Below are 27,111 nucleotides of genomic sequence, written 5' to 3'. Positions count from 1 at the left end.
CTGGGTAAATACCCCGGCTCTGTTTTACAGTTCTGTGTTTGTTTATTCCCTCTGAATACTTTTACTCTGTGCGTCTTGGTCTTTGGCCCTTAGGATCTCTTTTGCACCTTGTTTCTTGGACTTTTAAATATGAATTGGATCTTGGATTATTGGACTGTGTTGTTTGTTGTTTGCTGTTCCCTTACCTCAGCTCATCAGTTCTCCATCTCCTCTCACTGTCAGACCACGTGGTGGACGTCAACTACTGCCTCCTCTTCTCCTCTCCATTCACCTGGAGCAGACTGCAATACAGTATATCCTAAGTAAGCCATCCGCCATTTTGTACTCATCACCTGTATGACACTGACTTATTACTAACTTGCCTCTCCTGTCTTCCCAGAACTTGTTTGAAAACACTCCATAAATTTGCATCGCTATGCTGATGATACCCAGCTATATCTATCTGTGGAACTAGATGAAAAAAATGAATTAAAAGTTAATCAAGCCTCAAGCAAGCCTATAAGACATAAAAGCCTGGATGTCCCACAATTTTTTACTTCTAAACTCAGACAATACTGAAGTCATAGTATTTGGGCCCAAAAATCTCAGAAATATGATGTCCAATCATATCGTTACTCTAGATAGAAGTCTGCCCTTCAGTACTACTGCAAGGAACCCTGGAGTCCACCTACATCCTGTCTCAAAGTGATGCCAAAAACTAGTCCATGCATTTGTTCTAGGTTGGTCTACTGTAAATTCCTACTTTCTAAAGAGCCAGCAATTAACCAAAATGCTGCAGCAAGAGTGCTGAATGGAACTAGCAAGAGATATCATATTTCGCCTTCATTAGCTTCTCTCCATTGGCTTCCCATAAAATTTATAATAGAATTTAAAACCCTGCTTCTCACATATAAAGCTCTAATTGATCAGGCTCCATCATATATGGAAGACCTCATAGCACCATATCATCCCAGCTGACAATCTCAGAATGCAGAACTAAAACTAGTGGTTCCAAGAATTTCCAAAGGTAGAATGGGAGGTAGAGCCTTTAGCTATCAAGCTCCTCTCCTGTGGAACCAGCTTCCATTTCAGATTCGGGAAGCAGACACCCTCTCTACTTTTAAGTCTAGGCTTAAAACCTTCCTCTTTAATAAAGCATATAGTCAGTTAATAGTTATGCTGCCATAGGCTTAGACTGCTGGGGGACCCACCCCCCAATGCACTGAGCTCCTTTCCTCCTCTTGTCCCTCTCTCCTCTCCCCCCACAATTGTCACTACTGCATGACATTAACTCTGCGTGTTTTCTCCCTTAGTTGTCTTTCTTAATCTCTGTCTCCCTCTTTCTTTCCCTTTCTGCAGGTGTCCCCGGCTTTGGAGCTGTGTGTTTTCCAGTGTGCAGCTACTGGTCCTACCAAACTGCCCAATGTTTTGTTGTTGTTCTTTTCTTTTCTCTCTTCACTTTCCACTCAACCCAACCGGTGAAGGCAGATGGCTGCCCACCCTGAGCCTGGTTCCGCTGGAGTTTTTCCTCTCCACTGTTGCCTAGGCCTTGGTCAAGGTGGACTTGTAGGGTTCTCGCTATACATCTTTATAGTCTTGACTTTATTCTGTAAAGTGTCTTAAGATGACTTTGTTGTGAATTGGTGCTATTAAATAAATTGAATTGAATTGAATTGAATTGACTTGGTTGAGCATTCCCCCACCTGATGATCACCTACACTCCTTGCATTTCTTAAATAAACCATCTAAAAAAATACCTGGAGCTCTAATCTTTTACTTGGGCCATTGTATTTAGTTTGGTGTGCATATGCACACCGTCACAGGGTACCAATATTTTTAAATTGTTCTCATTAAGACACCAGTAAGAATTGCATGTGTAGGGTTTTAACCTTTTAAGAGAGGTTTGGGTTGGTCTTTTCAAGATACTGGGAGGAGTTTGATGAGCCAGATCTAAGACCCTGAGATAAACAAGATGGCCCCCACAGCCTAGTTTGGGTTTGATGTTCACTAATTCACAGAGACCAAAATTACAGGTAAAAACGGTGAGTAAAAAAGGTGGTGTTCTCATTATGATTATCTAATAAGTGGGTGTGAATGGGTGGGCGATCTGTGGGAGAGGGTGACTGTCAATGGCCACGGTTTGAATGAGTTCAGTTAAGGGATTAGTCTCTAACCATAACCCTGCTTAACAAACTGGGTGTCCAAAAAATTTGCATCAGCATTGGAGTCTATAAATGTGGGAACTGGATGACCTTGAGCAGCAGGGAGAAGAAAGTTTAATAGATGGTCTTGTTCAAGTAGTTGGTTAGACATTCCTCTGATGTCTGCTGGTTTTACTGTGGGCAGATTGTACTGTAATGATCCAACTAGGACCCATAAGTGAGATGGTGGAACGGGCCGATGTTCACGGAAGGATTTATGCACAGAGAGTCCAAAAATAATGAAGAAAAAAAACCCACTCACGAGCAGAACATGACAAAAATTGAGCTCAGAGTAATGGTGCCTATGAAGAAATTCTATTTGCTTTGTCCTTTGAAGGTTCCCAAGAGTGCTGTCATTGAATGCCAGGGTTGGGCTAAATATATTAAACCTGAGATAACCATAACTAAACCAATAAATCTGTCGATTCCAAATATGTGGTTTGGACATTTCCACCAAAACTTTGAACACATTAAATCTCCTTAAAAGTTGCACAATTACCAAGAAAAAACATCAATAGTCAAATTGAGAAAGTGTGATGGTCATACACTCATAACACAAAGCAGGCTTTATACAGTTTAGGAATTTATTGAGATACTTGTTGCTGTTTTAACAAAAAGTTTAGGATACAAATTCAGACAGACAGTCACAACTTGAACAGTCAACACAAAGTTGAACTCGAGCTGGTCATCTCCACTGCTCCACCTCCCTTTGCTGACACCAAAGAGCATCACAACATGTTAGCCTGTGTTAACCTAAGAGAGCAGTATAGATTAGCACATTTGGATAAAGTCAGGAAGAAATTGTCTCCTTATGAGTTTTTAGGGTTTCAGAGTAGAAGTTAGGGTCTGTCATTTATGCTGGAAGAGAAGTGTGACACTATGGCTTTTTAATGGCTCCTACTAGGTGAAAATATTCTTTTTTAAAGAGACACACCAGTGTTTGACATTGTGCAGCACTTATACAGAAACAGTCAAAGAAGCCTGATGACAAACAGGCACAACTAAGAATCACTGAAGCAATTTAATAAAAAAAGACTTATACTATCCATTAGGAGTGATACAGACTAAGAGAGAAGGGCATTATAAAAGGAGTGTGTATGTGTCTGCCAGACATTTTGCATTCTGTATTCTGGGTGTGTTCAAAGGTTCTTAAGGTCCTTCTGGATGCCCCACAGTGTGTCAGCGCTCTTCTTCAGCTGGGCCACCTCGCCATCAGTCAGGGTCATGTTGACCACACTGCTCACACCGTTGCTGCTCAGCACGCAGGGCAGAGACAGGAAGACCTCATTGCCAATGCTGTACATATCCTAAGGAAACACAGTGTGACAATGTATTCAAAATGCAGCTGTGTTATAAGGATGGTTCAATATTCAGGGTAACATTGCTTAACGTGTATTTATCAATACTTCTCTCTTTTTAGATAAGGTACACGTAAGAGCTCCAAAAATATCTAAAATAAATTAGTAATGAACATGTTGAGTCTCATATTTTCAGCAGACACATTTCAGGGGAGCTGCATGTTTAAACAATTTCTTCCACTTGTTACAAAGATACATTCAGGGAGTCAGTAACTGCTGGCAGAACCAGTCTCACTGTTATCCTACACTTTGCACTTATATAGCACTTTTCTATCAATTGGCACTCAGCCTTTTCACTGCTTTCACCGCACAGAATTGATGAAGGTTGAGATCAGTCATGAAAACATGACACACAATAACTACATTATATGGGCTGTGTGATAGGATCGATTACCAATGAGGCCCTGATGACTCTGTATCCATAGTTTTCAGGTTACTGACTTATTTGGGAAGAAGCATCAGTTAATAGAATGGGATAGGTCGCATTCTCACTTCCTCTGAACTCCTAGTCCCTTTTATTCTCCATCCAGCCACAAGATACCACTAGATGTTCCTCCATTCCCTGTCACTTGGCCTCCACCTCACCTGGTTCTCATTGCCTCATCAACTTGCAGAATAAGCCCCAAGGATTTAACCTCTACTTCACTTACTTGTTGCCCTATTTGGACAGTTGAGGATGGGGGGTAGGAAGTTGTACCCCGAGGCCGGCCAGCACCTTGCCTGACAACATCAGTGTGTGATTGAGGAGCAATTGTCTTGTACCTTCTACAATAATGTGTAAAAGCTATATAAGAGCCGACCATTTACAATGTCCTGATCTTCAGTTTTAAAATAGACTAGTCAGCTTACTGTTATTTATTTGACCTGCCCATTAGTAAAGCTTTTGCTGATGTCTGGTTAATTTGCTTGCTTCCTAACCTTTTCTTTGAATATTTACTGGAGTTGTCACCTGATCCTGCCTCTCTGTCTGGCTGTTCACCCATGTTTGCCTTCAGTGTAAATCACTTCTTTTGAGTCAAGCTGACACACCTGACTCATTTTTGTCTCCCCATCTGTTGCCAAAAACTGCATTATGGGTAGTAAATAAGAAATAACCTTGTGTGCATGCATGTGTTTTAGTTTGACTGACCTTGACCATGGTGGAGACGGGGTGGACTCGGCTCAAGTTCTTGACAATGGTCTCAGTAAGGTCAGACACACTCATGCCAATGGCCCAATTAGTGTAACCCTTTAGCTTGATCACCTCATAAGCACTGAAACAAAAAACCATAAAAAGCAAATATTTTTCAAAAAAACAATCACATTCTGGTTTAACATTTGATATGTTGTCTTTGTAAAATGTACTATTTTTTGTCGTTAGGATTAAATATGTCAGTTTTTGTGTAGCTTAGCCATTTTAGGCTTGGAACTCAGTCGACAATTTGAGAAAATTAGCAAATTTGAGATACATTCATTCAGCACGGCCAAAAAGGCTTAAAAAGATCTCTTAAGGGTTAACTAATTTAAAAAATAAATACAATAAAAAAAATAAACTCAACACATTTACATTTGTGTCTAAAATAATGCTGGAACAGGCTAAATGCTAAATGTACTTAATTACCTGTGAACCACTATATAAACAAAGATTTTAGAACAAGTTAAAATACCACCTGCAGTTACATGCTTTACTGGGCCTAATCTGGACACACACACACACACACACACACACACACACCAACAATATTAGGTCTAAATTGATTTGTTTGAAATACATTAGTTTATCAATATAAACATGACATAAACTGACATAACATTATGACCACCTGTGAAATTTAATGCAATCCAATACAGTGGCTCTGATATGAATTCTAGTTTTACAAGGTTATAATTTCTGTTTTTAGGTTAATACTCTGTATAATATAGCCCTTGTAAAACAGATATATCAAAGATTGTAGATTCACAATATCAACATTTTTAGGCTTTCTGAAAAAGCAGGTGCACACAGGGAAAGCAGAAAAGGACATAGCTTTATTTTGGATTTATGTTTTTTACTGAGAATGTAGCACTCAACTACACACAATGGATTGGGCAGGGAACTTTGTTTTTCCATTATTCACATCTGCATCACCTGCAAGGATATCTGACCTGATTGCTGGAATAACAGACAGGCTGAATCACATACTGCCAAAAGGTCACTTATCTGTCTGTGGCTGAGATAACCTAGATCTGCTCAGGTTCAATTTACTTGGAGCTTTAAGAGAGTCTCTTGTGTTGCCTAGCATCTCACTTTTTGTATGGTGTAGCCACTTCACAAAGACAAACATCATACCAAGAGCTGTGATTGTGGATACTTCATTATACAGGGTTCATTCACGTTTTTAAAAAGTTCAAATTTAAGCACTTTCAAGGTCAATTTCCTCACAATAACTTTCAATAATTGTGTTACTGAAAAATGTCAAATGAAATCTGTCATTAAAAACACAAACTAGTGCCAAGTAAAGCAAAAAGTTGCATTATACACCGATTAGGTATTAATATTATAACCACCTGTACAATTTAATACAGCAGCTTCTAGATTTACAAGGTTATATTTTCTTAGTTTTTTGTTAAAAATGTCATTAAGGTGATAATTCTATATGTTTATTTTTGAGGTCAGGAGTTGAGGAGTTGTATTAGAGTGCAATATTAGGATATGGTTCTAATGTTTTGGCCACTATATTGCTGATTGCAAACCATGTGAAAAGCTTTATGCTATAGCCTACGCTGATAGCCATAAGTTGGTTGGTTATGTTCATTAAAGCTCATTAAAACGACAACCTCCAGGTATGTTGGTGCATTCATGTCCGCCTTGCCCCACCCCCCCAGGGTTACTCATGAAAACAGGCTGGCTGATCAATCACATGCAGAGGCGCAAAGGAGACCCAGATGTAAGAGTTTTCCTGTTAGTTTATTTCTCAACCTACTAAGCAAAAATCCAAGCATATTTTAGACCTTGAAAACTCAACATTATAATTCAAGTATTTTCACCACTATAATTTATAAGACCTGCTGTGGCCTGCTGGTTGACTGTCCTCTGCTAAATCTGCACTGATAAATCTTTAAATGGTGTCCGTCCCAGATCCTACGCTACATCTGCCATTTAGATTACAAACAAAACTCCTAAAGCACAAGGTATACCTGTCTACCACAGCCTTGTGCACGTTCTTCCACTGTTCCTTATCAGCTTCAGTGCCAATCTCAGGATTCAGCTTCTGCAGGTTGACTCCTGCCACGTTGGTACCGCTCCACACAGGCACTAGAAAGACACAAACCCACAAAATTAATGACAGTATCATGTTGAATTTTGAGGTGTAATTCAATTCCCCTTTTCAGAGCTGCTCTGAAAATAGCTTGGACTGATTTGTATAACTGTAATGTGAGATAATAAAGAACTGAGTCTGATCTCTGTGTGTACCCACCACTAGTGTCTCCATGCTCGCCCAACACCCAGCCATTGAAAGAGCTAGCGTGAATGCCCAATTTTTCAGCCATCATGTAACGGAATCGAGCCGAGTCCAGGTTGGTGCCACTGCCAATGACGCGGTGTTTGGGGAGACCACTCAGCTTCCAGGTCACATAGGTCAGCACATCAACTGTGGAGGGTGTTACACGCAAGAGTTAATAAAATGAGGTACACACATAAAGTGTGGCAACTGTGGCGCAGGAAGGTAGAGCGGTTGTCCACCAATCTCACAGTTGTTGGTTCAATCTGGTTGGTTCACATGTGGAAGTGTCCTTGAGCAAGACACTGAACTCCAACTTAGTTGCTCCCGCTGAGCAGTTCCCCCATCGGTGTACGATTGTGAGTGCGAATTGGTGAATAAGAAGCAGTGTAAAGCGCTTTGAGTGCCAATACGTAGAAAAGCACTATATAAGTGCAGAACATTTACATAAACATGAAGGTGTATTAGTATTTACCAGGGTTGGAGACCACAATAATTATGCAGTCAGGGCTGTACTTGACGACCTGGGGGATGATGGACTTGAAAACATTGACGTTCCTCTGCACCAGGTTTAGTCGGCTCTCACCTTCCTGCTGACGAACGCCAGCCGTCACCACAACCAGGCGAGAGTTGGCTGTCACGGAGTAGTCTAGGAGAGGACAACACAAGAAACATTTATATATTGCTATTACTGACATTTTATGTGGGACATGGTATGAATTACTAATTTATTTTATTTTATGTTACTGTGTGATGTTTGACAGGAGACAGTTTGTGATCTCAGACCACTGAGCTCAATGACTAAGACTTCTGACCTTTGTCAGCGACTATCTTGGGGCACTTTAAGAAGAGGCTGCCATGCTGCAGGTCCATCATCTCTCCTTTCAAACGATCCTCCATCACATCAACCAGAGCCATCTCATCACACAGGTCCTGGCCAGAGAAGGAAGAAGACACAATTTCCAATTAATCTAGGATGAAATTGGGACATAAGCACTGATATCCAGCTGTATATTATTACAGCATATACATTTTTTTATTGGCAAAGGAATTAAACAGTTAAGTGAGCTGTGGAAAAAGAACCTTGATTGTGTCATTACATCAACTTGTTTATTTAAACCAAACGATAAAAGCAATTCCAATAAATTCTAAATAGAAGCATGTAATGGCATAATTGGGCTAACTTACCTAAACATACAGTCTTGCTGAATGAGAACTAAATTGACATATTATATAATTTACACAATCATAATTATTTTTTGTCCTTTCAGCTTATCCCATGAGTTCAGGGTCGCCACAGTGGATCATTGCCCGCATGTTGATTTTGGCAGTTTTTACACCGGATGTTCTTCTACCTCTTTCTACCAGGCTTGGACCGGCACTGCACAGCTGGGGATTACACACTCATAATAATAGTCATTCTAAATGTGTTGTCTTACCCGCAGTAGGATGCTAATGGCACAGGCCATGCCCACCTGGCCTACCCCAACCACAGTCACCTTGTTCTTGGGAAACTGAGTCGAGCTGCCGGCCACAGGCCTCAGGAGCTTCTCCTGTACTGTGGACATGATTGCAGCTGCAGGGAAACAGAGAAATGACATGTGAAGCTGAAGGTTTTTCAGTTTGGAGCACTGCAAAAGGAAGTATAATGAACTGGTCATCACAGAAAACATCCTAATGATATTCATTCTAATCATTCAGGGTTTTGTAGCTGAGGACTTAAACCTGCTGAGACCACAGGTAGTAGACAGGACACAACGTTCCTCAGATAAATGTATCAGAATCTCTCTACCTTCTCTATCTCTCCTCTATTTTAATTCTGAAACAGACTGATCATTTAACAACATATAAACCAATATTTATAATAATTTTTTACCGCTGCAAGTCTCAGGAAAGTAATCGATGCCTGTATTTCCTCTCACTGAGCTCTGGCATCAGTCAGACAACATTGCACCCAATCTTGCATTTGGCACCGTTTCTGAAAATGTCTTTCAAGGATTCCTGTGTCGGGCCTCTACTTATATTCACCATACAGTATGTAATCCTGACCCAGACGTGTACTCATTTTGTTACCCAAGGAGCCTGCTCCCTAGTTGATTTTCTCATGCTAGCTCAGTCTGTACCTTCTTTAAGTCACTTTTCTCTGTTGTTGTTATTCTTCTTTTGGTCACAGTCTTTACGTTTTTCATTTTTTTAATTATTGCATTAGTGTAGCACTTATTTCTAAATCCAATTTAATCTAGCATTTTTACTTCTATCATTTGTTTTTACTTGTCATGCACTTTGTAACAAAACTAGTTATTATTGTCTAGTTTTAAGACCACAGGGCCTAGGTCTGTGTGTTGCAAGTGATTTCAAATTTCATGTTAGAAATGCTGCCAGAACATTTATGAGCCAGAATAAAATGAGAAGCTAGTACAAAAAGTTAGAACAACAAATCTGGGTGACAAGGTGTTTTGAATGAAAAGCAAGAGCAATATCATACAACCATAATTTCCCAGCTTGCTCCTACCCAGTTTATAATCCTAGTTTATATAAAGCCTAAAGTATGATAAATTGACTGAATTTAAATAGTGTGATATGTATTTTAAATAACTGTTTAGAAATCAGAGATTTCTGAGGATTCCAGGTTCCCAGTCTGAGGACTACTAACCTCTGCTCTAATGTTTAGCTTGCTCACATAGGCTGCCAACAGGTTATCAGCTCAAGGTCAAAAGGACAAATGGAACAGGACAGTTGTGGGGAAGTGGATATTGTCCAAACAGGGACACACCTCGTTGCCACTTGGCAGCACAGCTAAATTGGAATTATTTCATTGGCTGCTAAACAAACCAAATGTCCTAGTTTAACCTCTAAAATAAATGTCATTCCCACTTCCTCTCTTCTGCTTGTATTATGGTGGCGACAGAGTTATGTAACAGCCTGAGCCCTTTGCCTTGACTGTAGTGATGCTGCTACACAGTCAGAGAAACATATTTTGAGATAAATGTGCAGCTTCGTTCCCTTTTAAAATCCGACCGAAAGACGTTAACGTTATAGGAGCAGACGCTCAGATCACAGAGCGTTCAACTGCTTCCTGTAAGACGACATTTTAGAAACAGGACACGTACGTAACCTAACCCGAACCCAACCGTCAAAGTCAATTGTTCGTGCCGCCAAATCGAGTAAAATTTGGTCGTAAATTCCAACCGGTCGACGTTAGGATAGTTTGTTCAAATATTCTGGAGTTTGCTGGGATCTAGTCGAAGGTTAGCTAAATAGGTAAATGTATAATTTTGAGGGGATTGGCAGATAGCCTTTTTACTAGTTATGCACACAGATCCCTTTCTGTGACTTCTTCTGAATGATGTTAGAGAAATTATTTTTAAATCAACTTCGCAGTTATTAAACAAATGGATTCCAATCTAAACGTCAGCATCCATTGCTGCTGAGAGCTTCGGCACGCGTGTCTGTACAGCAGCTGGAACAGTCTGACCCCCTGCAGAGAATGTCTCCCTAAACTCCCCATGGGTCATGAAGAAAAGTGTTTGGGTCTGGTCAAACATCCTTAAAGACGACTGGCTGCGTTTAGAAGGTAAAATATGGCCAAACACGTAAGCTATGAACGTGGAAACGGCATTCGACTAAACACGTATTCCAAGAAAGACAAATATTTGAAAACAAACGGAATAAACCTACTTACATTATTACAGAGGTGTTTGCAAGGTGATAGTCGTTATCTGTCTGGTCCTCTGAGGACACGTTGCCGTCAAACACTGCGATTGACAACAGGATGGAGAGAAGCTGAGGGAGGGTCTGAAACCAGAGAGGAGCCCCTGGAAGGAGGAAGTGGAGCTAGGCTGACGTGCTGCGGATCCGCACGGGGCTGAAGTTGGTATCCGATTCGTGGCTTCCAAAATTCTAGACACAGTTTCAATGCTATCTGAAGCCAAACCTATTTTCAAATTTGTGAAAACTGAATTATATTATATTATACACCAAGGTGTTGCTCTTGCTGTTCTCACGTTTCTACCACTTTCGACCAGATCCAAAATCAACAATTAATTAGATTTCTCAAATCAGGTCAAAAAGTGCTTTTCTACCTATTGGCACTCAAAGCACTTTACACTGCTTCTTATTCACTTATTCACACTCACACTCATACACCAGTTGGGCAGCTGCTATTGGTGGACAACCGCTTTACCTTCTCATGCCACAGTCGCCCCTAAATTAAAAGATGGTTTCAGATTTGTAAAAGTTATTTTGTATTTGTGATTTTATTTAGTCCACATTTTAGATCAGGCCCATATACATAACTGCTATACATATACTAGTCAAATCTGGTCTAGATTATCACAGACCGTCCATAGAATCTTGTCACAGTGTTCGTGCCTTTGGACATGACCTCCCAGCTGCAGGATGCAGTGACAAGAGCAGGGTCTGACACGAAGTTTGCAGACAAACAATTTAAAATAAAGGATTTTCATGATAATAACTGTTCCAATGATGTACTGACAGAGAGGTTTTAATAAGAATGTGTTTTTATTTAGAACAAGGAAAGAAAACCCCAATCAACCTAGTGGGTGACATGCATAACTGCCAACAAAAATCTGTATAAAAAAATTAGTAAAATAGCCCTTTAGTGAGTTTTCAAAACCAGTGTTTTAGTAATGTCCTTTAGGAATCTCCTTAACAATCTAGACCTGATTTGAAAAGTCTAAGTGTGTTGATTTTGGTTCTGGACCTGCTATAAAGTGGCCTGCATTCTGAATTATTCCAAATGCATTCTGCATTTTACAAAAGAATTTGTAAAATGGCTCCTTATTGAGTTTTCCCAAATAGACAAGAATTTTCACAAAGCTAAAATTCAGTTTAATATTTTTTTTAGAGTCTCCTTGATCCTGTACGGATATGCATAGTCTTAAGTGTTGTGTCAGAAGCTACGAATCTGATGCCAACTTCAGCTGGAGGCTCGATATCACTAGTTATCTGTGTTGAATTTACCTGCCACACATGGAAATTCGGTAAGTATTATGGCTAACTAGATATTATCTGGCTATTTAAAACTTTTTTGTTATCTTGACCCATCAACATACACTGATTACAGTCTGTAATGCAGCCTAGTTAGAGTACAGATATTTAGCTGACTGGCCTGCTTCTGTCCATTGGAGGTGAAGTGAATAATATCTTTGTATTATCAACAAAATATATTTGAAGTTTTTCACATATTATTCTATTGGTATACTTCAGTTAAAGGGTCCACCAACATTAATTGTCAGTCACTGGACACACTATCAACATATTAGTACTGTGGATAAATAATGCAACCGCAAGGGGGCACAAGCCAGTGTCTTCTCGTGCCAGTCCCAAGTCGGGATAAATGCAGACGGTTGTGGCAGGAAGGGCATCCGACGTAAAACACATGCCAAATCAAACATGTGAATCGTGACAATGACTTCCATACCGGATCGGTCGGGGCCCGGGTTAACAACGACCGCCACCGGTGCTGTTGACCTACAGGGTACCGGTGGAAATTGGACTAGTGTTGGTCGAAGACGAAGAAGAAGAGGAGGAAGGTGTGTTCGTAGGCAGAGAGAGAAGAGGAAAGCTAAGAATGTAGGACTGACAGTAGAGACTTTGAATGTTGGTACTATGACAGGGAAGGATAGAGAGTTGATCGACATGATGCAGAGAAGGAAGGTGGACATACTGTGTGTCCAGGAGACCAGGTGGAAAGGTAGCAAGGCTAGAAGCTTAGGAGCAGGGTTCAAGTTGTTCTACCATGGGTCATATAGGAAGAGAAATGGAGTAGGAGCTATCCTGTAAGAGCAGTTTGTGAGGAATGTTCTAGAGGTGAAAAGAGTATCAGACAGGTTAATGAGTCTGAAGCTGGAAGTTGAAGGGGTGATGTTCAATGTTGTGAGTGGTTAAGCCCCACAGGTAGGATGTGAGTTAGAAGAGAAGGAGAAATTCTGGAGTGAGTTAGATGAAGTGATGCAGAGCATCTCCAGAGGTGCGAGAGTGGTCATTGGTGCAGATTTCAATGGGCATGTAGGTGAAGGGAACAGAGGTGATGAGACTGTTATGGGCAGGTTTGGTCTTCAGGACAGGAAGGCAGAAGGACAGATGGTGGTAGACTTTGCTAAAAGGATGGAAATGGCTGTAGTAAACACTTTCTTTCAGAAGAGGCAGGAACATAGGGTGACGTACAAGAGCGGAGGTAGAAGCACTCAGGTGGACGACATCTTGTGTAGACGCTGTAATCTGAAAGAGATCAGTGACTGTAAAGTGTTGGTAGGGGAGAGTGTAGCCAGACAACACAGGATGGTGGTGTGTAAAATGATGCTGGTGGTGAGGAAGATAAGGAGGACTAAGGCAGAGCAGAGGACGAAGTGGTGGAAGTTGAAAAAGGAAGAATGTTGTGTAGTTTTCAGGGAGGAGCTGAGACAGACTCTGGGTGGTTTGGAGGTGCTTCCAGATGACTGGACCACTACAGCTAATTTGATCAGGGAGACAGGTAGGTACTCGATTTGTCATCTGGAAAGAGGAAAGCGGACAAGGAGACTTGGTGGTGGAACGAGGAAGTTCAGGAGTGTATTCAGGGAAAGAGGTTAGCTAAGAAGAAGTGGGACACAGAGAACTGAAGAGAGTAGACAGAAGTACAGGGAGATACAGCGTAAGGTGAAGGTAGAGGTGGCAAAGGCCAAACAAAGAGCATATGAGGACTTGAATGTTAGGTTGGATACTAAAGAGGAAGAGGTGGATTTGTACAGGTTGGCCAGACAAAGAGATAGAGATGGAAAGGATGTGCAGCAGGTTAGTGTGATTAAAGATAAGGATGGAAATGTATTGACAGGTGCCAGGAGTGTGATGGGAAGATGGAAGGAGAACTTTGAAGAGTTGATGAACGAGGAAAATGAAAGGAAACAAATAGTAGAAGAGGTGACTGGTGTGGAGCAGGAAGGAGCAAAGATTAGTAAGAGTGAAGTGAGGAGGACGTTGAAGAGGATGAACAGTGGAAAGGCAGTTGGTCCTGATGACAAACCTATGGAGGTATGGAAGTGACTAAGAGAGGTGGCAGTAGAGTTTCTGACTAGTTTGTTTAACAAGATCTTGGAGAGTGAGAGGATGCTGAGGACTGGAGGAGAAGTGTACTGGTGCCAATTTTTAAGAACAAGGGAGATGTGCAGAGCTGTGGCAACTACAGAGGAATAAAGCTGATGAGCCATAAAATGAAGTTGTGGGAAAGAGTAGTGGAAGCTCGGCTAAGAACATTTGTGAGCAGCAATATGGTTTCATGCCTAGAAAGAGAACAACAGATGCAGTATTTGTGTCACAGAGGAGTTCAACGTGGAGGTGGGTCTGCATCAAGGATCGGCTCTGAGCCCTTCTTGTTTGCTCTGGTGATGGACAGACTGACAGATGAAGTTAGACAGGACTCTCCATGGACTATGATGTTTGCAGATGACATTGTGATTTGTAGTGAGAGCAGGGAGCAGGTGGAGGAAAGTCTAGAGAGGTGGAGGTCTGCTCTGGAAAACAGAGGAATGAAGCTTAGCAGCAGCAAGACAGAATACATGTGTGTCAATGAGAGGGACCCAGGTGGAACGGTGAGGTTACAGGGAGCAGAGGTGAAGAAGGTGCAGGACTTTAAGTACTTAGGGTCAACGGTTCAGAGCAACGGAGAGTGTGGAAAAGAGGTGAAGAGGTGAGTGCAAGCAGCTTGGAACGGGTGGAGAAAAGTGTCAGGTTTGTTGTGTGATAAAAGTGTTTCAGCAAGAATGAAAGGAAAGATGTTCAAGACGGTGGTGAGACCAGAGATGTTGTTCGGCTTAAAGACAGTGGCACTGAAGAAAATACATGAGGCAGAGCTGGAGGTAGCAGAGCTTAAGATGTTGAGGTTTTCTTTGGGAGTTTCGAGGATGCAGAGGATCAGGAATGAGGACATCAGAGGGACAGATCATGTTAGATGTTTTGGAGATAAAGTCAGAGAGGACAGATTGAGGTGGTTTGGACATGTTCAGAGGAGAAACTGTGAATATATCGGTAGAAGGATGCTGAGGTTGGAGCTGCCAGGCAGGAGGTCTAGAGGAAGACCAAAGAGGAGATTTATGGATGTAGTGAGGGAGGACATGAAGTTAGTTGGTGTGAGAATGAGGATGCAGGGGATAGAGTTAGATGGAGGCACATGATTCGCTGTGGCGACACCTGAAAGGGAACAGCCGAAAGCAAAAGAAGAAGAAGTGCTGTGGAAACAGTGTAAACTTGATAAGCCTGTTGATGTCTTGTCTGGGTGGATCTGGACACAGGCAGACTTTAACCTGTAAATAAGTGTTTGCAGTGACAGTGTTATTGTATTGAATTCAGTATTTATCTCAAGTCAATAGTGGACTTTGTCCAATCAGCAGTATCATGTGGCTTAACCTGTTAATGTGATGTGACCTACACGATATGACATGATTAGATCACTGTTTAGTTCCCTCCACAGGGTGATAACGGGTCGATATTAGCACCTCTGTTAATCTAAATATTGTTTTTCATCTACTGGGTAAAAAAAAAATCTATTGTTGATCAATACCATGTGTGTCTGTTCCTCTTATGCCACTTGTATATCCCTCTAAAAGTTAAAGCATGTTTATGTTACTATCCTGTCATTATTAAGTAGCTTAGCTGTGTTATTACATAACAAACCTCCATCACTCATCTCTGGACTGTGTGCATATAAACCACATTTGGAGGTAAGACAATGCTCAACTCAGCAGTTTAATGGGTTCAACGGTCAAGAGACAAAGAGGGAGTCTGAAACTAGATACACAATAACAGGCTCAGCTGAGCCTCTCATCCTTATGAAGGGTAAGATTACATTGGCTGATGGAAGAAGGTGGAGCTGACAGGCTGTTGCATAACACACAGCCCCCACACAAAGCACCTTCACTCTCTGTAATATATGAATTGAACTAACGATGCAGAAAGATGCAAAAATAATGCAAATGCAAAAATGTCACTTTGTTCATATAAAATAAAATCAGCAAAACAATAAAGTCTGCAAAAAGAAAAGTCAGTGTTTACTGTACTGTATGTCCCAAGTTGAAAGTTTGTTCAAAACAACAATCTTCACTAGAATACGATCATCACCCATACACACCTACCCAACTTGATTGCTCAAGTTTTGTCCAGCTGCAACATTAATAAATTGAACACATGATTGCATCAATAAATATAATTCAATAATATCATAATGATGAACCACTCTACATAAACCGTATTTAGTACTTCAAGGACTTTTCTACCTATTGGCACTCAAAGCACTTTACACTGCTTCTTATTCACCCATTTGCACTCACAATCACACACACACACACACACACACACACACACTGATGGTGAGCTGCTGTGCTCACCAGGCTCATTCAAGTTTAGTGTCTTTGCTCAATTACACTTTGACATGTGACAGGAGGAGCTGGGGATCGAATCAACAACTGCAGGATTGGTGGACGTCTGCTCTACCTTCCTGCACCACAGTCACCCACTTTATGTGATACACATGCTGTACATGAGTTTAACAACACTTCATTTTCTGCATATTTCTATTTAAAGGGTTAGTGGCTACAGACCATGAAGATGTGCAATTTGAATAAAGTATTGAATAAAGATAGAATATAATATTGATGCACTAGTATTTAAAGTAACAGAATAAGTTGTTTAAATAATGAATGACTTACTAATTATGGAACCAAAACACACATGGGGATGCATTTCTCATTCTTTTTTAAAAACATGTATGTTTAATTTTTTCATATTTTTCTTGCAGTCAGGATAAAATTTCTGCCCCTTCTGGTGAACTCTTGTTTACACTTTTACAGCAAGGTCATCAGCAGTGTGACTGTACACAGTGTGACTGCTGGGTATTAAAAAAACTCTCATAAAGGGCCAGGTCCAGATTTTATGAAGAAAGGTGAGCTGATGCATGTATACTCAGTTAATTGAGTACAACAAGCTGTACTCAACAGTTTTTACTGTAAATATGAAAATGTGACTGTGGAAAAAAAACATTAAAACCTCTGACCAATCAGGACACACAGACACCTCCCAGACAGTAGGCATGCATTGTTTTTTGGACAGTCAGGAGTTAAGTTTGGCAGGCGGAGGGGCCAGCTGGGAACAATTCCGCTAGAAAAGTGACCTTATGTAACTGGAGTTAACGTGTGAATTTAGCCATATCAGAAGCTGTGTTTCTCACCAACATGTTGAACACAAGTGTAATCATCATTCAAAGAAGACTCAGACATTAGCATTTTTTTGTAAGACACTATTAACTTTATTTTAAACATTTGAAAAAAAATCACATTCAGACTTTCTAGGTTGTGTTCATTCTGTCTGTTCAATGCAACCACAAAGGGACACGCCAGTGTCTTTTTGTAACAGTCCCAAGTCTGGATCAGTCAGAGCGTTGTGTCAAGAAGGGCATCCAACATAACACACATGCAAATTAAACATGGGAATCATGACTTCCACCCCAAATTAGGTACTTAGGATCAACGGTTTAGAGCAACGGAGAGTGTGTTAAAGATGCGAAGAGGCGTGTGAAAGAAGGGAGAAAAGTGTCAGGTGTGTTGTGTGATAAGGAAAACTGAAGAGGACCAAAGATAAGATTTATGGATGTAGAGAGGACATGAATTAGTTGGTGTGAGAGAAGAGGACCCAGAGGACAGGGTAAGATGGAGGCACATGATTCGCTGTGGCGACACGTTCTGTTTTTTAAAATGCAATTGTAACAGACAGTTGTATGACAAACACTGAACATTTATTGAATTCCAAGTTCCACAACTGAGCTGATAACAAAGTAATTCCACAGAAAATGTTTCTCAAAATAATCCCACAGAACAAGTCCCACAGGAAAGTGTACCTCAACTTTCCTATACTACTTCGTACTCCCCACAACCTTATAATACCAATAGCTGTACCTTGTGGCTCCACTAGCTCTAACCAAAAATTTGTTTCCCTGACAACTGACTAAGCAAACCTTAAAGGCAAACACTTCAAAGGCAGTTATGAGATTTCATTGATGACATCAACGGTACACTGCTTAATTTACTAACCTTTCAAGAAAGAGCGACCACAGAAAAAACAAAACACAAGAAACACATATAAGACTCCCACTGGCTCATACAACACCCTTCAGCACAAGCTCATTTTCACTGCTTGTATTCACAATTTCACACTTTCTATTAAAATCCAAAGCTTGTGACCACATGTGAGGGCTGGGTGTTAGTTAACTAGGTAAATCAAAAGCGTTCCAGCTTAGCTCTCTTTTTACCCCAACAGTCCAGTACGAAGCCTGCATCACTGCTGAGGTTCTGTTCCATTTTACCCCTGGTTGTGAAGAACTTGTGAAGTCAAACTTGAACCCAAAAACTTGCCCACTGAGGACCACCATCTATCATCTACCAACAGCATCACAGAAACTACAATAGGCAGAGAAGGTATCTTGAGGACCCCAAACTGCACATTTGACCTCACGAAATCCTGTCAATTAAAGTATCAAACAGAATCTGTGAATGTAAGGACTGGATGGCCTGTAGTCCTACGAAAACTTCCAGGAGCCACATAGAGGAACATGACAAAGGCCTTCTCCAGTCACAAAACCCGGGAAGACTGGATGGCAGGTGTGATGATCCTTATAAACCCCTGGTTTAGAGCCACTCTGTTTCTCCCAGAGAACAAGACCTAGCTTTGATTAAATTATTTAGCAACCAAAGAAAGCATTGTATGGTTGCAGTGGTTGCTGGTGGTTCTGCGAAGAGACTGGGGTCAGAGAAAGCTGGTCCTTCGCAACCCATGAGACACATGGGAATTACTACTAGGCCCGAGCCCTGACAGAGGACTTAGATATCTGGCTTGGAAATGGATTTGAAGTTTGAAGACAACTGCAGAGCTGACAATAAACATGGATATTGAAGTGGCGCAGCAGAGAGCACACAAGTGAGCACTGGTGAGGTAATGCTGAAGTTGGCCAATACAACCGGGAGTGTAGGGTGGTGCTAATGAAGAGGCAGCAGGGGAAACATTGGGATGAAGGTAGTGAATAGCTGGATGAATTCGTTCACCTCAGCCAAGAGTACATCATCAAGAATAGACAGTAGCCGCGTTCTGCATGGGTTAGCTTTTGGCCTTGGTGTTATACCCCACTGACAGTGGCGCTTCTGTCTCCTCTTATAGCAGCTTGTTTGTTGGCTGTCCCACTGCTAAATGGGTCGCTGTATCCTCCTAGAGTTGCAGTCCATGGCTATGCAGACGCTCATGTTTCTAGAAGGTTTTTATTCTAGTAAAGACTTGCGGTCGTATCTTAGTTCCTGGCCCGAACTCTGTAATTTGACGAGATTAAAAATGTCGAGATTAACAGTAACAACAGGAAAAAACAAAAGAAACACTGTGAGCTAATGAAGCTGCAGCCAAACAGGGTGCTACCATCTTGAAAGAGCTCCTTTCACAGTTTGTCATTCTTTTATCTTATTTCCTATTTAAGTTTTTTCCCTTGTAAATGGTAAATGTTCTGTTATAGTTTACAGTTTATAGTTCTGTTTTCACATGCTCACACTACAATGGGGGAGGCCAATGGCCTATACTCACCAAGAGCAACTCATTTGGGATTCAGTGTCTTGCACAAGGACACTTCCGACATGTAACCGGAGGAGGCGGGGATCAATCGCACCAACAACTGCGGGGCGGCTGTAGCTCGGCTGGTAAGGCAATTGACCATGGACCACAGGGTCAGTGGTTCAATCCCCGCTCCCGGCTACAAGTCGAAGTGTCCTTGGGCAAGACACTGAACCCCAAGTTGCTCCCGGTGGGTCAGGTGAGCACCTTGCATGGCAGCCACCGCCATCGGTGTCTGAGTGTGTGTGTGAATGGGTGAATGGGAAGCAACATTGTAAAGCACTATATAAGTGACTATTTATTTACCATTGGCGTATGATCGCTCTACGTTCCTGCATCACAGTTGCTTGTATGATTGGCAGTTAGGGAGTCCATATATTTTAGCACATTTTGATGTACTATTTATATCTATAGATTTATATCTCTGCTCACTGCCAGCCCAGCTGTTCCTCTCAGTTCTGAATGAATTGTAGGTAACTAGACCTATAAATAAACTACTAACAGATTAATAAAACAACCATTATGAACATCGATAATGCAGTATGTGTTTTGGAATACATTGAACCTGATCCTCATACTAGTTGAAACCACTGTTTTTGACACCTATTTGCTGATCACGAATAAGCTCTAAGAAACTGAGTGTATGATTTTTAGCTTTTTGATTATATCTACTTTGGCTCATAGCACATTAAGATGTTGCTTGTTGCTTTATAAATCCACCTATAAGAAAAAAGCAGTGGTTGTAGCAGCCTCGTGTATCTTAGCTGTGAGGTTCCAGAGGGCTTTAGTGAAGTGCTGTTGAGTTAATTCCTCCCACTGCGAATGCCTCAGGGCGAGCCAAGCCAGGCCCCCTCATTCATGTGACCAGGAACACCAGCTGCTATTTCAAAGTGACCTCCAAACCTCACTCACCACATGACGACGGAAGGACAATGGCTAGATGCATGAACGCATCGATGGACCTGTTTGTACATGCAGCAGTATGTCTCCTCTGCCCCTGTCACTTGTCTCTTTGAAGAGGTGGAGTTAGCGTTGACACTTACCCTCCTGATTGTAAAAGCCAGACAGAGCTTCCATTCTCACTGATGCATTAAGATCTCTGCAGTTTTTTGTTTGATACGTTCAGAGCCATATAGGCAGTTGCCTAGGGCACCACCTGCTGGGGAGGGGGGCATTATGGACAATATCTCTCATCGGCTGCATTAAACAGTGGAGGCTTTGTGCAGCCCCATCAGCAGCACATTGATACACTCTCAGTGTAGATAGAAATGTTACCACAGGTCTTTCATCCACACTGCTGTAAGACTGTACAACTTAGTAGTAGACCCCTCTCAGAATGCAGGCCTACTTGTGGTCCCCAGAGTTTCCAAAGGTATAATAGGAGGCAGAGCCTTTAGCTATCAAGAATCTCTCCTGTGGAACCAGCTTCCAGTTCAGATTCGGGAAGCAGACACCCTCTCTACTTTTAAGACTAGGCTTAAAACCTTACTCTTTAATAAAGCATATAGTTAGTGATAGTTATGCTGTGTATAACTATGTGTATAACTATATAGTGGAGTTGTGTGTTTTCCAGTGTGCAGCTGCTGGTCCTACCAACTTGACCGATGATGTTGTTGCTTTTGTTGCGGCTGCCCACCCTTAGACTGGTTCTGCTGGGGGTTTCTTCCGTTAAAGGGAGTTTTTCCTCTCCACTGTTGCCTAGGGCTTGCTCAAGGGGGAATGGTTGGGTTCTCTCTATACATCTTTATAATCTTGACTTTATTCTGTAAATTTCCTCGAGATGACTTTTGAATTGGCGCTATATAAATAAAGTTGAATTGAATTAAATGGAATTTAATGACAACCCTCAAAAAATTGACAGAAATAAATTGCACACAAATAAGCGACAAATACGGCAGTGGCACATAGATATCATGCTGCGTGAAATGTTTTTTTTGATTCACAAGTATCTACAATGTGTCTGCAACTGCAGTCATTTCTACTTGGTGAGAGCATCAGTTTCACTTACTGTATTTTTCCTGGTAGCCTTTACCTGATTACGATACACTGCTATGCACACAGTAAGACTTTGCCCTCTGCAGTTGAAACTCAGCAACTGCAGCAAAACCACCACTAAATTCAATTAAAAGTTTCGAGTACTATAAGGGATTTTCACCACCTGGTTACATATAAATGCTTTTGTATATACATTAATATTTCCACTTTTCCATTTTTGTAAATACTAAATACTATAAAAAATATTTTTGCACTGTACACCATTCCCCTGAGCTGCTTAACCTGCTGCTGAAATTCCCCACTGTGGGATCAAGTTTGATCTTATCTTATCTGTCTGTCATAATGTTTGGGGTGGTGAGTACGTGTGGGGATATGGGGGCACCAAACCATAATCTCACCAAAATACATTCATATAAGGTGGTGAAGCATATAAGAAGCCGAGCTAAGATCTACAGAGATGCCTCCCCCATTATGTGATAGATGTCATTGTTCCCTGCCAACTTTATACAGGCAGAGTTTGACTGAAATACTAAGTTTTAAGATAGACTAGCCCCCCTTTGGAGCTCTATTTCAGGCGACAACTCTCTTTGCATTTTTTTCATCGCAATAGAATGTAATTTGACCTTTGTTAGATTACTAATTAAAAGGCTGATTGAAGTGGAAAATGTTCTGCACCCCTCTGTTATAAACACTGGTCTGTGGACATGCTCAGAATAAGATAGTACGACTCTCTCCAGAGGAACTTACATTTCATTTATCAAAAATTGAAGCCTCAATGAAATTTAGTGATTGTTTTGGAAGTTCCCTCCTGGCCAAAAACCCTAACCCCCCCAAAAAAGGTCTACTGCATGTCACTGAGATTTGATAATATGATTAATTGTGCATTGAAAACATACAAAGGTGGTGTTTATTTATGTATTATGATCCCACCAGGCGTCTGGTTTGCTAACAAAAAACAACCTTGCATTCTTTAAAACTTTGAGACTTATGACCAAGTTTTACAAGTGGCTGCTGTTTTTTCAGGTACCCAAAAATGATATGTCCACCCGTGGCACCCACAGTCCTTCAGCTGGTAAAGGTGGAGGTGACCACTTCATGTACTGACAACTGTTTTATCATGTACATCTGTAAAAAGTATATAGTAACTAAATTCAATTCAATTTAACTTTATTTATATTCACAACATTAATTCACAACAAAGTCATTTCAAGGCACTTCACAGAATAAAGTCAAGATTATAAAGATGTATAGAGAGAACCCAACAATTCCCCCTTAAGCAAGCCCTAGGCAACAGTGGAGAGGAAAAACTCCCTTTATCGGAAGAGAGCCCAGAGTTATGCCATCTAGAGTAACAATATGGTTGGACAGCAATCTCAGCAATTTTTGAGATTTTTAGGCCCAAATCCTATGACTTCAGTTTGTCTGAGTTTACAAGTAAGAAATTGTGGGAACATCCAGGCGTTTATGTCTTGTAGGCAATCTTCAAGCTTGATTAACTGATTTCTTTCATCTGGTAGATAGAACTGATTTCATTCTTTCATAGATAGATATAGCTGGGTATTATCAGCATAGCAATGAAAATTTGTTTTCTAAAAATCTTACTAAACTAAACTAAAGCTGTCAGATTATGGTAGAGAAATAAAATATAACATAAATTGGAAGTAAAGTATTAGATTATAAACTGCTATGCCTGAGTAAATGTACTTATTTTATTAGGTATTTTATTAGAATTAAGAAAATATATTGTTTGCAAATTTACACAAATGTGTAATGAAGTAAAAATGATGACAGTGGGATAAAAGGTTCCTTGTTAAATCATCAGAGCATAGTGGGCTGCAGCAGAGCCTCTAGTTTTCAGCCTCGATAAAATCCTGTTGAAAAAGCATTAAAGCTGGAGGTTCATGTGGGTGACTGGTATATACTATCTCACTCTGCCTGTCTGGTGCTGGCACAATTCAATGGAAACCATTTTTACTGGGCCTAATAGTGAAGGCTTGAAGCCTAACAGCAGATTCCATCAGCGGTCAGATGGAGCCAGCAGGTACAGACTGCCAATTGCCAACATGAAGGAAATGACTGGACGACACATATTTACAGGTTATCACTAAATGTGGAAATGACTGCTGTGATCAAATCTGAGAATAGGAAATATGCAAAACAAATCTCTGGGGAACGTTTTTATGATGTTTTATTTACTGAGGCAGCAGTGACATTACAACCTCACAAACAGGGAATACATACATGATTCCATTTCCCATGACCCCTTGCTACTCACCCTGTCAGCATGCATCCTTTCCACAGCACGATGCCAGATTACAAACAGCGTATTTCACAAGCAAACAAATGCATTATAAAAACTGTGTGTGATTGGGGGTGGGGGGCTGGGCTCACCATTACCCAGATCCGTTAGATAATGCAGACTTCAGGTAAATACTAACCTTTCTCTTTCCACGTATGACACACTCCACTTCATATACACATTAGTTTCTACAGTTTGAAACACACTTTGGGGATTTAATAATGGCCTCGTCATTCTCTGTGTGCCACCTGAGCAGCAGCACCAGGGATCTGGCTGGTACAGTTGATATGTGCAAATCATAATATATTCTTACTGCATTAACTGTTTTTACTAAAGGCTGACATATTATACACAGACTTTGCAGATAAACCTTGTGCAGCTGCTCAAATATAAATATGTCATTAGTAATTCTATATACATCATGCAAGTGTGAGGGGAAATACTTTTGCGTTTGTACTATAACTTTTGAATACAAACTTTTAATTGTGATGTTGGACTCCTAGATTTTACTTCATCAACTACAATTAGGATAGTCTTTGCGTCCCTGTTTAACTCAACTGAGGAGTGAATGCACTCATCTACCAAGCAGTCAATGGTGGAGTAAAGACCTCCTCTAGTGGTGGAGAGTAAAATTCCCTCTAAGAGGTAAAACAGTTCAGCCACACCCATCTGAATCCTGTTTGAGTATATAAAAATACAAAAATAATAAAGTAATTACTGTGATTGCACTTATAATTGAGTAAATGTACTTAGTACCTACCACCTAAACGTTTGACAGTTATATTGTACAGGCCCTTCCAGAAGGTTTGGAACACCAAGGCCTATTCTACTGTTTTTGCTATGATTGTATCACATCATCCCCACTTTAACTGAGCAAAATTATTCAAACATTATAAACAACAACTGTCCCTGGGCAAGACACTGAACCCCCAACAGCCCATCCCCACACGCAGCCATGAAGTTCCAGTCCCAAGCCCCGTAGAAATTAGGGAGGGTTGAGTCAGGAAGGGCATCTGACGTAAAAATGATCTGCCGTGGTGACCCTGAACTCACAGGATAAGATGAAAAGACAAAGAATTAATAAAATAAACAACAAAACAAAGTAAAACAGAGTAATACAAAGTAAAACAAATTTACTTGTGAATCCCAATTTCGATAATTGCATTGATCCTGTGACTAGCTGACATCACCAAACTATTGGTTTCTTCTTCTGACCTTTTTTTGCTCAGGGATTTTCTGCACCTCCTCAAGTTATTGTTGTTGTGGGCGGTCTCACTTTAGTCTCCTCTTCAGCAGGTGAAGTACATGTCCAGATGGGTATGGTTTAGTGCAGGGGTCACCAACAGGTAGCCCGCAAGGACCACATGAGTAGGCCACGGGTCTGTTCTAAAAATAGCTCATCATAGCGCTACTTACCAATGATCTGCATCCAATTTTTTTGTTGCTTTTCTTTATTAAAATCACATTTGATAGTTATTGTGAGAAATCATTAACATGATCTGTGTCTTCACATTGATGAATATCCTTAATTTAGTTAATTATTAGTAATTACACATAATTAACGGTAAAGTGAGTATTAAACTGGTAGCCCTTCGCATTAATCGGTACCAAAGAAGTAGCTCTCAGTTTCAAAAAGGCTGGTGACCCCTGGTTTATTGATTTACTTGGTCAGTCAAACCTTCCACTTTTCCTCTCTGATAAAGTTTTGGATCATTGTCTTGATGCAGGATGAAGCTCCTGCCCATACGTTTTGTTGCATTTTCTCTGTAAACTTGCAGACAAAATGTTTCTGTTCAGCTCAGAATTCATTCATAAGTTATATCATCAATACAAATCAGTGGGTTGGTTCCAGAAGCAGCCATTCAGCCCAAACTGTGACACCACCTCCACTGTTTCACAGATGAGCTTTTGTATGATTTGCATCATGAGCAAATGTTTTCTTGCTCCATGACTTTGGTTGTTTTATCACTTTGGTTTTTGATGGTCATTAAAAACTGATAAGTTTACATCTTGTGGTACAACCTCTATATTTCTGCTCTTTAAATGGTGGATTGTGATACTTTCCTGCTGGCCTCTTCTGTGTTTGTTGCTTATAGTTCACCGGTGGTTTTTGTTGTGGGACGTCAACATTTTATTAGCTATGCCCACTTTATGCAGTACCTATAGTGGTTTCCCTCTTTTCTCAGATTTAAAACGGCTGCTTTTCTGCCGTAGAACATTCATGTAGGTGTTCATGTTTAACAAAGTCTTCACCAACATAACTCAATACTATAAACAAACACCCACTCCTAAAAAATTTCAGTTATTCCAAAAGGTGTTATGGCCAATTTCGTGTATAACAGACATAAATCAGTAGTTTGGAAAGGGCTGGATTTGATTCTTTGTGCAGTTTAGTTTTGATCTGACATTGTTAATCTTTAAAACATATTTATAAAGAAAAGTGTCGGGTCAAGTTTAGGTGAAAACAATTTGAGCATGAGCCCCTTTTTTCTAACAAGCAAATCCCTGACTGTGTAGGAGTTATCTTGTCTAGACAAGACATTTTATAATAGGGTCAAGGTCAATGGCCATAGATTTTAAAATCACTTTACTTAACAGGGGGTTAATTCCAATTGTGAGATAGTAAAGGCTTTGACTACTGGCAAATGGGGCTTTAAACCCACAATCTTCAAGGTGAAAACATGGATAACAAATTACTCACATTATGTGGACATCTGGCAATATCGTTTTACAACATTCCAATTTACTTTCCTTCACTAAACTCGGAAACATGGACTTTAATTCCATTTATAGGACCTTAGGAAGTGATGATTGGGGTATGAACAGGAGGAATTATTACAGCAAGTATAATCTGCCATTTTAGCAAAAACCTGAAAAGAATGAACCTGCCTGTAAATGTTAGTTCTGTAGCAGATGTGAAAAGCCGATTAACCTCCCTTACTCCACAGTAATTTAGTCAGTACGTGGATTGTCATTGAATTTGCTTTCTTTGATATCAGTACTCAAAAGAGCAGTAGAGAAATCTACTTTTACAACTTGCATTTCTTGTGTTTAATGGATTGTTTTATGACAAAACAGCTCAAGTTCAAATAAATGATGGACTCTTCTTTAAGCAGTTGTAAGAAGAAACCCTGCATGCTGTTATTCTATGAAATGCTCAAGCAGTATGGCTTGAAAGTGAT

General features: G+C 40.6%; 1 protein-coding gene across 1 annotated transcript; it reads right to left on the bottom strand.

Annotated features, from left to right (window-relative positions):
- Window positions 1-2,746: 2,746 nt before the first annotated feature.
- Window positions 2,747-10,842, bottom strand: ldhba (lactate dehydrogenase Ba). The gene is made up of 8 exons (XM_067474725.1): window positions 10,682-10,842; window positions 8,439-8,575; window positions 7,815-7,932; window positions 7,475-7,648; window positions 6,976-7,149; window positions 6,695-6,812; window positions 4,668-4,791; window positions 2,747-3,487 (listed from the first exon to the last, which is right to left on the bottom strand). The coding sequence occupies exons 2-8, from the start codon at window positions 8,565-8,567 to the stop codon at window positions 3,320-3,322; spliced, it is 1,005 nt and encodes a 334-aa protein (XP_067330826.1). The 5' UTR covers window positions 8,568-8,575; window positions 10,682-10,842; the 3' UTR covers window positions 2,747-3,319.
- Window positions 10,843-27,111: the final 16,269 nt, after the last annotated feature.

This window comes from Channa argus, chromosome 14 (genome assembly GCF_033026475.1).
Source record: "Channa argus isolate prfri chromosome 14, Channa argus male v1.0, whole genome shotgun sequence".
In the NCBI taxonomy this organism is placed as follows: domain Eukaryota; kingdom Metazoa; phylum Chordata; class Actinopteri; order Anabantiformes; family Channidae; genus Channa; species Channa argus.
The sequence above is the reverse complement of the archived record's forward strand: the minus strand, read 5'-3'. Positions and strand labels throughout refer to the sequence as shown.

Bases quoted from the DNA above. Each gene is read 5' to 3' on its own strand.
- ldhba (XM_067474725.1), bottom strand. From the start codon at position 8,567: ATGTCCACAGTACAGGAGAAGCTCCTGAGGCCTGTGGCCGGCAGCTCG. The intron at 7,933-8,438 runs GTAAGACAACAC...TTCTCTGGCCAG, and splicing joins CCATTAGCATCCTACTGCGG to GACCTGTGTGATGAGATGGC. The intron at 6,813-6,975 runs GTGGGTACACAC...GTGTCTTTCTAG, and splicing joins CGAGCATGGAGACACTAGTG to TGCCTGTGTGGAGCGGTACC.